Here is a 16,161-nt window from a genome sequence, read left to right on the forward strand (position 1 = left end):
GAGGGCGAGGCGCCGCGCTGCTTCCCTCGCGGCGCTGCGAGGGGGAGCCGCGCCGATAATTAGTGCAAATATTTTGAGTACCGAACTCATCACGGTCTTTTGTGGCGGTGACAGGCAGTGACCCGCGACGCASTCCTCCTTCCTTAATGCACCTGGAATGTGTAATTAGGAGGTGACTAAAAGGCTCTTGATCACGCTTTGTTTSCTAACGCATCAGGCGGTGTTATGCAACCTGTCCCCTCCTTCCTCGGCTGTCACCAAGGCCCCCACCTGCTAAAGGCAGTGACTGATGCTCGCCTGCTTTCCAGGCCGCCCTGCGCGGGCAGGTGCCCGTGCGTGTCCGGCCTGCCTGCCTGCCTTCCCCTTGGCCTGCGCTCCCGGGAGTCGTGCGTGAGGTGCTGCTCTCGCGAGGTGCCCTCAGCACTTGGGAATCGCGTCCCCTTTGCGAGCGGCGCCTGGGCGGGGGGCCGCGGGCAGAAGGGAGGGGGTGGGAGAGCAGGAGAGGCAGGCGGGCACGTGCGGCGCTGCACTGCAGTCTCTTGTGCTTTCATTGACGGTGTTATTTGCCATGTATGAAAAGCATTTCCAGAGTTAATTTGCATACTGCAAACAGTTTGTATTGACAAAATTGCATTTTTTTGTGTGGGGCTGCTGGCAAAGCTGGCTGCGGCTCAAGAGTGCACTTTATCCGGCCAGCAGGACTAGAGGAGGGAATTTGTTTAAAGAKGAAATAAAAAACAAAGGCAGCCCCTGTTTTTAATACAATACGGCCCGGCGGTAATCTCTGGAGCAGCCGGCAAAGGCCGCAGCGAGCTCCATCTGTGGCATTTGAATATGCAGCATTGTCTGCCTCGAAGCGCGCCCCGGCGCGGGCGCGTGTGAGATGCGCGATGCTGTCATCTTCCCAGGTCACATTTGGATGCTGGAAAGTCGCAGCAGCRGCGACGCGTTCGGTGGCGGTGCCCTTCCCGTATCAGCACGCGTCTCTTGGAATCGCTGCTGCAGGATTCACGGCGCAGCCCGTTTGTGCGGGCCCTCCCCGCCAGCGAGGCGCGCCGGGCGCTGCTCCCGTGCGCAGGGCAGCCGGCACGCGCCTGCTGGCTGCGGGGATGCTGCCCGCACGGAGCCTCCGCTCCCGGTGCCGCACCTGGGAGGGAGGGAAGGAGGCAGCCGGGGACGGAGGGAACACGCCTTCCCCTGGCTCCTCGCAATGGGAAATTCTGGGRAACGTTTTCATAGCAGGCTCCTTTGAAAATGGCCCCCATGCTGTGATCGCCTTCGATTATCATTTGCTGCGAAAAGGATCAGCTTTTTTGTATCAATACCTGGCCGTTAACCAAGGGCTGGTTTACTTCTTTAGCTGTGTTGGGGAGGAAAGGGCTGCCGGGAACGGAAGCGTGTCCAAGTAGGGAATTGCTTGTGCCGACGCYGCTGGCGCAGTCGCTGGGCTTGTGTGGGCTTTGGGGCGGCCGGGCCGCGGGCCGGACGAAGGTGCGCGCAGGGGGGAGCCCCCGCTGGCCCCTCTCTGCCTGCCGCGGGGTCAGTGCGCAGGGCGCTCCGCGCCCCCGGGCACCTGCGTGGGGTGTGCCCGCGCAGAGCCTCGCRGAGCACGGGGCTCCCCTGCACGAGCAGCCCCTCGCGCTGGGTTGATCTGCCCGCAAAGCTCCTGTCGCCAAAGCCACTTSCAGCACAAACTTAATTATATCTCTGTGGAGAGCAGCGGGGAGGTGATTTATGGCTGCCTCCGCCTTCCCCYGGCGCCTCTGTGCGCCGGTGCCACGCGGGGCTTGTGCTGGGCCGGGCATGAGCGCTTGCTGGTGATGCCGGGGGACCGGGAGCTCCCACCGCCCGTCCCCAGGTAGATTAAAGCATCTTGGAAAAAACCCTCCTCTCTTCTGAAGAGTTGGAGCCGTGCGGAGTCTGCCAGCCCACCTGCTAAGTTGTCCCAGCGTTTTGCTCCTTGTTGCTAGGAAATTGAGCCTTACTTCAAGGTTAGGCTTGTCTAAGCTGAGCCTGCCGGCCCACCCCACCAGCGTGCCGGTGCGTCCTTGTCGGGGAGGCCCTGGAGCTCTGTGCCTGGCGCGTGGGCTGCGTGCAGCCCCGCGGTGAGCCCGGGTGCCCGTGCTGCTCGCGCCTGCCCGCGCGAATCTGCCCGCCCCGAGGCCGCGCTGGGCTCCCGTTGGGCGCCGCAGCTGCTGCCCGGCACGGCTGCACGAGCCCCGAGGTGCCTCTGGAGGACGCGGCCTCGCCGCTCGCTCCGCAAAAGGCCCCCGTCGCTTGTGCGTTTGCCTTCCCCCGTCTGGTCGCAGCGCGATTTACTTAGCGAGGCACAGAAATCATTACATATGCTGCTAGTGGCCTGGTTAATTAAGATACATAGTTCTCTGGATAGGCGAAGGCGACCTATATTTCCTGTACGTAGGAAGACATCTGTCAGCTTGCACAGCTACGTATCCCCGTGCAGGTTGCTCCCGCTTCCTGCAGGCTCTGAGCTGCCACTGTTGTAGGCTCTGGTGCCGACCAAGTTAATTTTGAGATGACTGTTACTATTCTCAACATAAGGAAGGGCATATTTAGCCTCTCAGTACGCGAGGAGGCAAAACCCCCTGCGTGTTTCTAGTAATTTTTCCCTAACAGTTTRCGCAAAACAACAACAACAAATCCTATTTGGTTTCGGCAAAAGAATATGTTTGAGGGCGATCGTAAAATGGCTTATTTTTAAATCTGCAGATGGTTTCCCCATACTCCTGCCCAGCTCGCTGCAGCTTTCCAGCTCAGTAACCCGCGTTGCCGCGTAGCCGAGGGCTGTGGAGCAGGCGCTGTGCTGGCGCGCGCGCCCCGTCGCGGGGGCTCCCCTCGCGCGCCGCGCGTGTCCCGCCGGCCGCACGTGTCCCGCGTCGCRGCCGCGCTCCTCCCCGCGCGGCTTCCCGGGAGCGGGAGCGAGGGATGCAGGAGCTGCGGGAAAGCTCCCCGGCTGCGCTCGCGGTTACGCTCCGCTTCCCGCTGCTGGGGARGCGATCGCGGCTTTGCTCGCTCGCTCGCTTTCTTTGTTCGTGTGTTGTTTGCCGTTCCAATTATTGAGATTTCACTGCAGGGCAAAACAGGCGCTTGACACTGCAYGGGGGGGACGTAAGCGCTGTGTTGGGCAGCAGCCTGGCTCTTGCTGGCATTGCGCTGGAATCAGTTCGCCAGGCTCACCGGGGTGGCCAAGGTTCGCAAGGTGCGATTGCAGCTGCTGCGCTTTGCCCCTCCTGTGATTTTGGTAGCCAGGGTGCTGGCAGAGGGCAATGGGCTGCAGCCCTTGTTGTSTGTTCCTCTTTCTGCCGTGCTCCGCACTAGTCTGGGGTGCTCGAGAGCAAACTTGTTGGTCAGGGCCATTCAGAACTGGTGGTGCAATGCCAGCAAGAAACAGCAGTGAAGGAACCCGGGAAACGTGCTGGGGAGCGGCGAATCAGTCCAGGGGAAGCCGTGCGGGAGGCGGGGACGGCCCCTTCTCCGTGTGCCGGGTACTGCTGCGTGGGGCAGCGCCGGGACCTGTGTGCGCGGGAGCAGCAGGGGTGCCCAGGAGGGGCCCTGGCGTCGGGGCTGCGCTGCGCTGCTCCCGCCAGGCCGCCCGCTGCGGGGGGCTCGGCAGCACGGGGCCGGCGCGGCGCCCGGGGAGCCTCTGCTCGCCCGCCGCCCCAGGCTGACGAGCGCCAGCTGACACAACAAGGCAGCATTAGCCTAATTATGGCCACGAACGCTACCTCGGCGCTGCCTTTTCCTCTCCCTTYGCAGCGACTTCCTGTTTTCCTCTTTGAGATGCAAATTTTTGCACAGTCCTCAATGCAGATTCTGCTCTCATTAGCATGAAATCTGGCGAGGAGCTGCCGTTCTGTGCAGCGCGCGCGGCGCGGGGCGGGGGGAGGCAGCGGCAGCGCTGCAGCGACGCCGGCCCCATCGGGGCCCCCCCGCTGCAGGGACAGCCACCCCCGGGGCCGTCGCATCTGCAGGGGCACCGCGCGCCCGCCGTGCCCGGCCCGGGCTGCCCCTAGGCACCCTCCCGTGTTGCTGCCTCCTGCAAAAGGAGGCTCGGTGGGACYGGCGGTTCAAAAATTATGCTAGAAAAATTATTTTGAAACGGATTTTTCTTTTAGCTTCTGTTTGTAATGCCTGCCACGGTGTGCAGCACCAAGCTGGGCAAGGGCTCGTAATGTTTCTAAGGCAGACGCGCTGTTTTGTGAGAGATGTCATCTCCGTAATATTTAACCRTCCTTGGCGATGAGAATAGCGTTTCCGTGGCAGTAACGCGGGCGGTTTAGCAATGCGGGCGCTGGGCTGGGCACCGCGGCCRCCTCCCCCTTCCCCGGGGCGGCACGTAATGAGTTTGATAAGAAATTGTCTCCTTAACAGGATTAGCCATGGAAATCGCTAGTCCCCTCCTATCCGTTTTGTAATGCTCTTCATGCAGCGCTTGGTTCTGAGCCGCGCTCGGGTGTCTCGAGGCTGCTGCGGGAGATGAGGCGCTGCCCCTGCAGAGACGGGGTCTCTGCCCCCCGTCCCGGGAAGGCAGGGGGACGGGCACGGGGTGGATGTGTCCTGCGTGCAGGGGCATTCCTCTTGCTTGCGTTTCCCCGGCGCACGCGTGGGCACAGGAGCCGCGGGGCTGTGCCGAGGTTTGCAAGGGGAGCGCGCGCCCGGCCGCCCTCCGCTCTCGGGCTGCAGCGCCCGGGCAGCCGCGCGGCCGTGGCGGCGGCTCCCGCCGCTTCCTCGAGACGACATTTCTAGGGCAGGCGAGTTGCACTCGAGCGGCGCCCCGTCCCTCCCSGAGCGGCGAGGAGGAGCGAGGAGCCCTTCGGTAGGAAGTGTGACCCACTTCTGGCACTGGAGCGCTGCTGTGTGGACGCCCGCGCCGCTTTGGGGGTGTCTGGCTGCTGCACGGCTGTGTGCGTGGCCACCGAGGAGGGATGCGCTGCCTTTGAAAGGCACTGGGAGCCCGTGGCTGCCGTGCACGTCCCCGGGGAGCCGCTGTGCAGGGAAACATGTAAATAAATCTGTCAGATACTGTGCAGCTCTTATTAAATTTGCATAGGGCTGGAGTTGCGGTTCCTATTTAACGTCTCCGGGGTGCGCAGAGGGACCTTTCATCTGGGAGCTGTGTGCATCGCTCACCGCTGCCCTGCGCCGCGCGGGCGAAAGGGGCCGCGGCGCTCGGCCGCGGAGCCTCCCTCCGGCCGCCCCGCAAACTCGCTGCCCTGGGCGGCTGCGGCTTCCCTGGCCGGCCTTTCCCCAGGGAAGTGCCTGTCACTTCGGAGGTGGCCAGCAAGAGCACCGAGCACTGATTGGATTTGTCCGGGATGCCGCGGATGCATATGCTCCAAGTGCGCCTAATTCATAAATGCTGGCACCTATTGATTGCCTAGCAGTTAAAATAGACTGCGTGAGGAAATATTGGCCCCGGAGTACCAGGGGAAAGTTATCTCATTAGTCTTATAAGCTATAAAATGTGCTCTCTCCCGCAGCCCCGACCTCATTGTTTTTATAAATCTATATTGGATAGAGCAGTAACTGGTAACCTGTATTGACTGTAATTTTTCTCCTGCAATTGGAAGGCTCTTGGGAGCGACACGGTGCATCCGTGGCCGCTGCTGGCGAAGGCATGTGCGGAGGGTYGGGGCAGCAGGGTCTGTGTGCCCAGGTGCCCCGCGGTGGCCAGCCCTGGAACAGAGCTGCCCGTTGGCTTCCTGCCCGTGGCCCTTCCCGAGGGACGGCAATGGGGAGCAGCGGCAGGAGACCCGGATGCCTGGGCTGGCGGGTGCGGGCAGAGCGGCTTTTCCGAGGCAGCAGCTCAAGTCTGGCGCGGGGAGTTATTAGAGTCGCATCGCGCCGGTCGGGCCACGTTCTTCATCCTAGGCTTCCCGTAAAGCGTTTCCACCTCCTGGCAGGCACAAAGATCTGATTTTATTCTGTGACCTTGGCCGTTAATCTYGCTCGCAGACGCGGCGATAAGTCAGTTCTGCGAGGGCTCGTCAGAGCCGCTCGCGTCGGCCGCTGCCCCGCGTCTTTCCCCCGCGAGCGGAGCGGTGCTCCTCGGCCAAGGCACTTGTCCCATTAGCTGAAGGCAGCTCGAGGCCGTGCTGTCCCGGTGTGTTGCCCTCGTGCTTGGCGTAGCGGCGTCTTCCGAAGCGCGAGTTGCCRGGGGACGATGCCTCTGGCTGCTGCGGCCGCTCCGGGCTCGATCAGCGCTTGCGCAGGCGCCAGCCGCGTCCGCTCCGTGCGCTCGGTGCGGGGCCGGCGGCAGGGCCCGCCGAGGGGCCGCGGTGCTGTGCGCGCAGCTCCGCGGCGGCGGCGCCTCGCCCGGCGCGTGCCAGCCTCCGCTTGCCCACGCGCGGCGCCGCAGGGAGCGGGCAGGGCAGCGCGCGGCGCCGAGCGGCGCCCGGCCTCAAAAGCGCCTCTGCAGGAGAGCTGGAGCGTCCGCGCCCTGCGGCACGCGCGCTCCCGGCACGCAGAAAGCTGCTGCCCGCCGCCCGCCCCGGCGTCGCGGGGCTCGCGCGCCTGCGTCGCTGCTGTGCGCTCACCTTCCTCCTCGCCCCGCCTCTTCTCTCCCCAGAAAATCGGTTTTTTATTACTTCCTACGGGGGTTTGTACATATCAGACGTGCAGAAGGAAGATGCCTTGTCCACCTACCGCTGCATCACCAAGCACAAGTACAGCGGCGAGACGCGCCAGAGCAACGGAGCCAGGCTCTCGGTGTCAGGTGAGCGCAAGGGGACGCGATGTGACGGCGCGGCGCTACTTGCGCAACGCTCGGTGCCTTGTTCCACGTCCCCAGCGCCTTGGGTCCCCCCTGGGTCGCTGCCTGCACACGTGGCATTTGGCTCCTGCCGGGGAGTGCTGGGAGAGGCTCCTTTCCCTTGGAATTTAGTTTCACGCCTGAGACGTGGTGATTAATTTTCTCCTTTTGKAGCTGCCTGGCGAGCCCCTTCGCTTGTAAATTTTGGAGCGTGCCACCAAATTTGTGTATATTGGTCCAMTTAGGTGTCACCTTGAGTAATTTGCCCGTCGTGGTGCTTACGTGCACCCGTGCCGGCTGCCTCGCGCTGCTGTGCCGCCGTGCCCGGGGCGGCAGGCGACCGTGCGCGCGGGCTGTGGCGCCGCGGCGGGCGCAGGGCCCCACGCGCCTGCTGTCCCCGTGCAGACCCTGCGGAGTCCATCCCCACCATGCTAGACGGCTTCCAGTCGCGCGAGGAGCGCGCCGGCCGGCTGCTGGAGCTGCCCTGCATCGCCTCGGGCTACCCCAACCCCGCCGTGCGCTGGATCAAGGACGGGCGCCCGCTGCCCGCCGACGGCCGCTGGAGCAAGCRCATCACGGGCCTCACCATCAGCGACCTGCGCGTGGAGGACAGCGGCACCTACATCTGCGAGGTCACCAACACCTTCGGCTCCGCCGAGGTCACCGGCACTCTGACGGTCATAGGTAAGAGCTGCCGGGGATGGGGCCTTTGCGGGAGGGAGCAGCCTGTGTCCTGCCACTTGCTCCGCACACGCCGGGGCTCCTGCTCTTGCTGGGCCCCTCAGCCGCTGCTCCGTTTGCTCTCGCACAGACCCCCTGCGCGTGACGCTGACACCAAAGAAGCTCAAAACGGGCATCGGCAGCACCGTGATCCTGTCGTGCGCGCTCAGCGGCTCCCCGGAGTACGTCATCCGCTGGTACCGCAACACGGACCTCGTGGTGGCGGACGACTACATCTCCATCCGCGGCATCAGCAACGAGACGCTGCTCATCACGGCCGCGCAGAAGAGCCACTCGGGCGCCTACCAGTGCTTTGCCACGCGCAAGTCGCAGACGGCGCAGGACTTCTCCATCATCACGCTGGAGGGTGAGCTGGCTTCCTCGGCGCGCCGGCGGAGCCCGCGTGCCGCCCCTGCGCCGCGGGGCCCGTGCCGGCGAGCCGGGCGCGCTGCGGCGGGCGCCGCTAGCGAGGGCACGGTGCGGCTGCTGCGCCCTAACCCCGCTGCCGCGGGCCGCCCCCAGATGGGACCCCCCGCATCGTCTCCTCCTTCAGCGAGAAGGTGGTGAACCCCGGGGAGCAGTTCTCCCTCATGTGCGCCGCCAAGGGCGCCCCGCCGCCGACCGTCACCTGGGCCCTGGACGACGAGCCCATCCAGAGGGACGCCGGGCACCGCACCAACCAGTACACCATGTCGGACGGCACCACGGTGAGCCACATGAACGTGACGAGCCCGCAGATCAAGGACGGCGGCGTGTACCGGTGCACCGCGCGGAACTCGGTGGGCAGCGCCGAATACCAAGCGCGAATAAACGTAAGAGGTGCCTGTCTACTTTTAAATATCAGAATAGGACTTTTACGGGGCTTTTGGTTTTGTTCTGTCTCCTCGTCCCCCCGCTCTGCTCCTGGCCGTGCCGCGCTCATCCCTGTGCGTGGCCTTGCCCTGCCACGAGCGCTGAGCTTCCCCGGGGTGCAGCGGTGCCGCGACAAGGTGCCCATCTTCCCCCTTCCCTCCCCATTCCCCGCTCCGTTCCCGCGGCGCCTGTGGCCCCAGGAACGCGCGTTGCAAATGGTGATGAGCCAGTACGTGAAATCGTGGAAAATGAGCTTGCCTTTGTCGTGTCTGTAGCGCCTTTGTGTGCTAAAAGCCGTGGCCACGTTAATCGCGGTGTCATTACGGCGCGAGCATGGCGTTCGGYGCGCTGCAGGGAGCTCTGCCACGCCACGTCCCAGGCACGAGGCCCGGGACCGGCCCCTGCCCATCGCTAAATGCCAGCTAAAGCCTCGCATGTTGTAGGTGTGAGCTGGGCACAGCCAAGGTAGCGGGAATTTATCTGCTGAGAAAGAGGTTTGAGGGCTGTGTTTGCCTGTGTGTCAGGTTTGCAATGGATCTCGTGGCTTTTTGGCTGGGTTCCCAGGAGAGTCTGAGTTTTGCTGCCATTTGCTGCTAAATTTGGAGCAGGTTCATCTCCCTGGCACAGAAGCAATAGGGATGTTTCCAATGAGGATGTTTCGCTGTCCTCTTTTCCCCCCTCTCKCAGCTCTTGACTGCTTATCGGTAGATAAGATTCAGGCTCTTTGCTTTTGCCCTGGGATAGAGCAAATCCCCCAGCCAGACCCAAGAAGCATTACAGAGCGAGAACTAATTTTTTTTCCTGCTCCTTTTGGAAGCTGAGCAGCCCTGGGCCGCCCCGGCAAGAGAAACGGGGCAGGCGGGAGGGCTCTGGAAGCGCTGCAGACTGGTGAGTGGTGGTAGCGGAGTTTGCCAGCGGTAGGGAGGGAGGTGCCCGTAGCGGCTTCCCCGTGGACGCTCGGCAAGGAGCCGGCACCTGCTCGTCCCGCCGAGGAAAGGCCGGATCCGCATCAGTCCCGGCACCTCCTTGTCCCGCGAAGCTCGCGCTGAGCTGGCACCAGACGTGCACGCAGGCCRAGCGCCGTTCGGAGTTAACCTAGCCTGCCTCTTCCTTCCTCCCGCCTATGTAGGTCCCCCGAGCATCCGAGCGATGAAGAACATAACGGCGGTCGCGGGTAGGGACACTTTCATCAACTGCAGGGTGATCGGGTACCCGTACTACTCCATCAAGTGGTACAAGGACTCTTTGCTGCTGCCCGATAACCACCGGCAAGTGGTCTTTGAGAACGGCACCCTCAAGCTGATGGATGTGCAGAAGGGCATGGACGAAGGCGAGTATGTGTGCAGCGTGCTGATCCAGCCCCAGCTCTCCATCAGCCAGAGCGTCCACGTCACCGTGAAAGGTACGCGGGCGCCGAGGCTGGCCCGGCGCGCTGCCCTTCCCCGGGAAGCCTCGGCTCGGGGCGGGAGCGCATGTGACGAGCGCCGCGGGCGGGCGCAGCTCCTGCGGCCTCGGCCGCCTGGCCCGGCGGAGCCGGCGCGCGGGCTGCTGCCCGAGCCCTGCCGTATCCATTTCCCGCTACACGCGGCGGAGCAGGGAGTTCCGCTGTAAACATCGCGTATTAAACCATCTAACCTTTGCTCGGATCACCTTCGCTGATGTTTTCCTGTGTGTGTTAGCTTTTAAAAAAATAATACGCTCGGTCTTGCGAGCACACAGAACATCTTAAAAGCTTCTGCGGGCCATCAATTATTCAGCCCCATTGAGGGAGCTATCAGTCCTAATGAATTGAGGCGATGCATCCGTCCCAGTGACTTGCAGAGATTGTGTTAGGAGTGCGCCGCGCGCTCCTATCTGCAGCCTCGGAGTTGTCGGGTCGCCTGTGCCTGTCGTCGGCTCGCCGTGCGCACTAAATCATTCGGACAAAGCGGCCACGCTGGGGACGGAGCCGGCCAATTGGCTGCAGCTCGCGCCAGCTGAGCGGGGTAGTTATGGACTGGATTTTGTTCTGATCCCCCCTCCGCRCCCTCCCCTCCCCCGGTTGCTTATTAGGAACTGGGTTAGCAAGAGAGTGCAGCAAGCTGATTATAGATGCTAGCGCTTGATTAGCTGATGCTCCTCTCTGGGCTTTGCGGTCGGAAGTGCAGGCTGCGGATGGGCGGGCAAAGGTGCTGCAAGGAGGACACATCTCCTTTGGGCTCCGCTTGGGACGCAGGCGCCCTTCGTTCTCGCGGCCTCGTGTGCAAAGTGCCTGTGGTGCGTGGGGGCAGGCTGCGGTTCGGCGYGGATCCGTGTGCCGCGGGAAGCTCCGGCCCCGCGAGGCCGCCGGCGCCCGGGTTTACGGGCTCGCCGGGAGCTGGGTGATTGAGATGTTGCACCGGCCGGGCACGCACAGGAGTGTGTTTATCCACCTGCGCCGCGGCGCCTCGGGATGCGCTCCCACGCTCGCTTACCTCCTGATTTATTCATTTTGGCCACTGCATAGAAAGCCCTTGGAAAGGAACAGAATAGGCACCACCGTGGAGTCGCAGAGGGCTCCGGGGAGCGGAGTAGATAAACGCAAGTGTGTAGAGAGCTGGCGCGGGCTGGCGTGACGYGCCGTGGCTCTTTTATTGCCCTCAGCGCCTGGGCTGCGTTAAGYGCCACCAGTGAGCTTATGCGGGCGCTTCCAAGCAAGCGCCGTAAAAACTTTACAGCCGCTCAGAGCAGCGCCCGCCTGTGCTCTCCGAGTGCTCCCTGTGTCCGTGGTGCCGGTGCAAGCCCCGTGGGTGCTGGTCGCTGCTGGGCAGGCCCGGGGAGGCGGGGACGTGGTGCAGCTCAGCGCCACGGGGATGCTGCGCGCCGCCCCGGGCACAGAGCGGGCCCTGCGCCCAGGCGGGAGGGCGGCCTCCCTGCGCCCAGGGGACCGGGACAGCCTGCCCATGGACCTGGGGAGCCTGCGGAAAGGGGAGCTCGTGGGCCTACCCTGACAGCCCGCTCTGCCTCTCCCCTCGACAGTCCCTCCTCTGATCCAGCCCTTCGAGTTCCCCCCAGCCTCCATCGGGCAGCTCCTCTACATCCCCTGCGTGGTCTCCTCCGGCGACATGCCCATCCACATCACCTGGAGGAAGGACGGGCACGTCATCCTCTCCGGTTCCGGGGTCACCATCGAGAGCAAGGAGTTCATGAGCTCCCTGCAGATCTCCAGYGTCTCCCTCAAGCACAACGGCAACTACACGTGCATCGCCAGCAACGACGCGGCCACCGTGAGCCGCGAGCGGCAGCTCATCGTGCGAGGTGAGCGCCCGCGCGCTGGCCGCGCCGCGGGGCCGGCGGCGGGAGCCGAGGGCAGCCGCGGGGCCGAAGGCGCCCGCTGCTCCTGTGCGCCCGGGCGGCTGGGCGCAAGGCGCTGCCTGGGTCGCGCTGCAGGGACACTCCTTTCCCTTGAATTCCTCAGTGCCTCCTCGCTTTGTGGTTCAACCCAACAACCAAGACGGCATCTACGGCAAAGCTGGCGTGCTCAACTGCTCCGTTGACGGGTACCCGCCGCCGAAAGTGATGTGGAAACATGCCAAAGGTGCGTGCAGAGCCCGGGGGCATGCGGGGCTGACCCCTTGTGCTGGGAATCTGCGYGTGGCACAGCCGTGCGCGGGCTGCGCTTGGGTCGGGGAGCTTGCTGAGAGCACCTTGCAGTGGGCATGGGTGCTGTCTGGCGCRGCGGCATCGCGGGTGCCGCAGGCCCGTGCTGGGGACACTTCCACTTGCCTGGCGTCTCCCAGCTCCGTGCCTTGCCTCCCTCACCAGGAAGCGGGAACCCGCAGCAGTACCACCCCATCCCGCTCACGGGCCGCATCCAGATCCTCCCCAACAGCTCCCTGCTCATCCGCCACGTGCTGGAGGAGGACATCGGCTACTACCTGTGCCAGGCCAGCAACGGCGTGGGCACGGACATCAGCAAGTCCATGTTTCTCACTGTGAAGAGTGAGTAGCGCGGCGGGGACACAGCTCGGGGCGCGGCGGTTGGGCTGGTGGGCAGGGGGGAGCTGCTGCCGGGGGCAGAGCTGGAGCAGAGCCGCGCGGGACCCCGCGCCGCGAGGGATGTGCGGGCGCTGGGCATGGGCTGCGCGCCGCCCGCTTCCCCAGGCGGGAATGGGAGAGCAGCGCACGTGCGGGACGAACGGAGCGCGCTCGCTGGTCGGGCCGGGCAGGGCTCGTAGCAGCGCGCGGTTTGAGGCGCGCTCCATGCTGGATTCCCAAGGCCCGGCTGGCCGCACAGTGTGAAATCACCAGCGCCCTCCCTCTGCTTGKCTTCCCTGGGCTTTGCTGCCAGGAGGGGGCGAATGCCCAAAGCAGGCAGCCCTCGCGGGCTGCAGTGCCTGTGCGTCCTGGGGCTCCTGCCTCCGCACACTGCTCCTTGTCCCTGCTCCCCCGGCCGGGCTGGGAGCCGCCTTGCTGAGCACAAAGCCCTGTCTCCTGCCTTCCCGGACACCCTGGCAGCSTCTGGAAAGGTCTGAGTGCAGAGGGGTATGGGGCGCCACAGCCAATTAGGCCTTCGTGGGGCKCTCTGCTTTGTGCCGCTTTCTTGTTTGCTTAGCGAAATGTCAGGCCAATTAAAGGGAGATTGGGGCCAGCGCTGGCTTACAGTCAGCCAGCACGGACAGAGCTGAGCGAGAGGTAACCAGAGCCGGAGGAGAGGGTGCTGCTGGTGACTGGGGGCGAGGGTCCCAGGTCCCCGGTGATGGGCTTCCCGGGACACACCTGGTCAGATGGTAGCAGATCAGGCTGGCGTGTGCAGCCGGCTGTGCCCGCGCGAGGGAGCGCGGCCCTGACCGAGGCTCCGGTGTCAGTGCCGGGCCCGCGGCACGGCCGGCTGCAGCCGTGCGTGCAGGGCAGGCGCTCGCCGCAGCGGCCGAGCGTGCCGGCGCACCGAGGAGCGGAGCCGGGGCGCCGCAGGGCTGCCCGGGGGGACAGCTGGCCGGGCCACGCGCAGGGGCGGGGGTCACACGCGTGTGAGGAATGCGTTTAGCGCATGGCTGCGCGCCCGCCCGCGTGTCGGTGYGCAGAGCGCGGCCGGAGCGGGCGGCCTCCCCGGGGGCTGGCTGCGGGACACGGGGCAGGCCGGAGACCGGAGCAGCAGCACCTCCYGAGCGCAGCGGCTTGCGGCCGCTGTGCGGTCTGAGTTCATGTCGTGCTGCAGGTGGAACTCAGCTAATCCGTGCTGAAAGGCAGGGAAGCAGGTTCCATCACGTTCACGTCACGGAGGCCGCCCTCGCCAGGGAGGGGGCTCGCGTCCCACCGGGCCTGGCGCGGCGCGGCACGGCACAGCGCGGCACGGCGCGCTGTGTGCAGGCAGCTCCGTGCTGAGCAGTGCACGGGCACTGCCGGCGGCGCGGCCAGCTTAGCGGCAGGGAGCAGTGCCGGAGCTGGGGTGGGCGAGGACGGCTGCGCGGGGCTGCAGGGAGGGTGCAGTGGCCACGCCGGCGGGTGCAGCCCTTGCCCGTGCCCCCCCGGCCTGCCGTGGCCCCCTCTGTGCTGGGGACGCGGTGCCGCGGCGTCGTGCAGCAGCCCCGTGCCCGGCCTCGCCCCGCAGCCGCCGAGGAAAGGTTTCCTCGGCTGCTAATTGAATTACATTGCCACGGAAAGCCACGAAGTCATAGCTCATTAGAGCCTCTTGTGTCCCATTATAGCAGTGTGTGTTGCCTTTGCGGATTGCCATTACCATACATTACTGCGGGCCTCGGCGCTGCTGTTTGTTTATGCATTACATTTTTCCCRGCGTCGCCGCCCCCTGCGCCCGCCGTGGCTGCGCGGGTGCCGCTCGTTGCAGTGACCGCGCGGGGCCCCGGGCCCGGCTCCCCCTGCCACTGCTGGACAGGGCATGGAGCGCGCCGCGCCGAGGCTGCTGACGTGCGGGCTCGCCCCGTGTCGGGAGCGGCGCGTGCGCGCGGGGTGCGCGGGCACATGTGGGCGAAACCCTCGGCRGCATCCGCAGTGCCCGGGCTGCCGTGCAGCCGCGCTCTACATTCCGCCCAGGTTTATGCGAGTGAATTATGCAAATCCGTGCTGGAAAACATTCCTCCCCTCGTCCTCGGGAGTGTAAAACCTTAGTCAATAATTCATAGTTGCACGTCTCAGACTGGAGCCTTTCTCTTCATTACCGTGTGCGCGTGCTTATTTGTCTTTCGCATTTTATTGTCTATCGCAGTGTAATGCTATGCATTATACAATTGCTCTGCCTCATTATTTTCTGAGGGGGAGCTGCGCGGTGCGGGGCCGCCGCGTGGGCGCTGAGCCCCTCTCGCACCCGCAGTCCCGGCCATGATCACCTCGCACCCCAACACCACCATCGCCATCAAGGGCCAGATGAAGGAGCTCAACTGCACGGCCCGCGGYGAGCGGCCCATCATCATCCGCTGGGAGAAGGGCGACACCGTCATCGACCCTGACCGCAACATGCGCTACGCCATCGCCACCAAGGACAACGGCGACGAGGTCGTCTCCACGCTCAAGGTGAGAGGCTGCTCGCAGCCCCGGGGCCGCCGCGGTGCCCTGGCCGCTGCAGGCCGGTGCAGGTGGGTGTTTGAAGCCCCGAGCAGGGGCTGCAGGGTGGCCATGTGGCCGCGGGAAAGCTGCAGAGCTCCYTCCATCGCCGCGCTGCCTAAACAGCTCCTTTCTCCCCAAAACGCGCCTAGCTGAAGCCAGCCGACCGCGGGGACTCTGTCTTCTTCTCCTGCCACGCCATCAACTCGTACGGCGAGGACCGAGGCTTGATCCAGCTCACGGTGCAAGGTAGCGCTGCCGGGATGCGTGGGGCCGGGCGCGCGGGGGCCGCRGCGCGGGCCTCCCCTCACCTCCCCTGCACCCCGTGTGCCCGCAGAGCCCCCCGACCCGCCCGAGCTGGAGATCCGCGAGGTGAAGGCCCGCAGCATGAACCTGCGCTGGACGCAGCGCTTCGACGGCAACAGCATCATCACGGGCTTCGACATCGAGTACAAGAACAAATCCGGTGGGTGACGGCCGCCTCCGGCCCGTGCCCTGCCCGGCACCCTCCCGGCGGCTGGGGGCCGGGGCCGCGCGCCGTGCAGCTTTTAAAGGGAATAGTCTGGGCCTCGGATCCTTTGATGAAGAAAGAAGAGCGCAGCATTAATGAAAGATGTTAATTTGCGTTAGATGGGCGCGTTTGAAAGGGAATATTAAAAGAGACAATATTTGCCGAAGCCCAAGCCGGAGCTGGGCAGGCACTGGGCAGGGAGCTGCAGCGGGAGGTGCGGGAGGAAGGCGCCGGGAGCCTTGGTCCCCGCGCCGTCCTGCTGCTGCCGGAGCTCCCCGCACCTCCGCGCACGGGCAGCGCGGYGCTCCCGGCACCGGGAATCGCGGCCTGACCCTTGCTTTTCCAGATTCCTGGGACTTCAAGCAGTCCACGCGCAACATCTCGCCGACCATCAACCAGGCGAACATCGTGGACCTGCACCCGGCCTCGGTGTACAGCATCCGCATGTACTCCTTCAACAAGATCGGGCGCAGCGAGCCCAGCAAGGAGCTCACCATCAGCACCGAGGAGGCGGGTGGGTGCCGCCGCGTGCCGCGTCCCTCCCGCTGCGCGTGCTGCCGCGGGGCCCGCCCCGCTGAGCGCGTTGGCCAGGGCTCCTTCCCCGAGGCCGCTCAGTGCCGTGTTCTGGCGCAGCTCCTGACGGGCCGCCCGTGGATGTCACCCTGCAGCCGATAACGTCCCAGAGCATCCAGGTGACGTGGAAGGTGAGCGGGGCCGTGCGTGGCGCGAAGGCAGGCTCGGGGGGCGGGCGCGCTGCTCAGCTGCCTCCTATAGGGTCCTTCTTAAT

The 16,161-nt window shown here is 64.9% G+C and overlaps 1 protein-coding gene across 1 annotated transcript in view; it reads left to right on the plus strand.

Moving 5' to 3' along the window:
• DSCAML1 (DS cell adhesion molecule like 1) overlaps positions 1–16,161 on the plus strand; it is a 77,976-nt gene that overhangs the window by 46,567 nt on the left and 15,248 nt on the right. Inside the window, exons 6-18 of the mRNA XM_026040292.1 lie at positions 6,590–6,736; positions 7,178–7,456; positions 7,584–7,859; positions 8,015–8,311; positions 9,474–9,746; positions 11,342–11,620; positions 11,781–11,900; positions 12,128–12,304; positions 14,634–14,833; positions 15,016–15,112; positions 15,201–15,329; positions 15,721–15,888; positions 16,008–16,078. Of these exons, the coding sequence (XP_025896077.1) occupies positions 6,590–6,736; positions 7,178–7,456; positions 7,584–7,859; positions 8,015–8,311; positions 9,474–9,746; positions 11,342–11,620; positions 11,781–11,900; positions 12,128–12,304; positions 14,634–14,833; positions 15,016–15,112; positions 15,201–15,329; positions 15,721–15,888; positions 16,008–16,078 (2,513 nt within the window). The remainder of the gene's footprint in view (positions 1–6,589; positions 6,737–7,177; positions 7,457–7,583; positions 7,860–8,014; positions 8,312–9,473; positions 9,747–11,341; positions 11,621–11,780; positions 11,901–12,127; positions 12,305–14,633; positions 14,834–15,015; positions 15,113–15,200; positions 15,330–15,720; positions 15,889–16,007; positions 16,079–16,161) is intronic.

Source organism: Nothoprocta perdicaria, unplaced genomic scaffold (genome assembly GCF_003342845.1).
Source record: "Nothoprocta perdicaria isolate Ctin4 unplaced genomic scaffold, notPer1 scaffold_252, whole genome shotgun sequence".
NCBI classification, from domain to species: domain Eukaryota; kingdom Metazoa; phylum Chordata; class Aves; order Tinamiformes; family Tinamidae; genus Nothoprocta; species Nothoprocta perdicaria.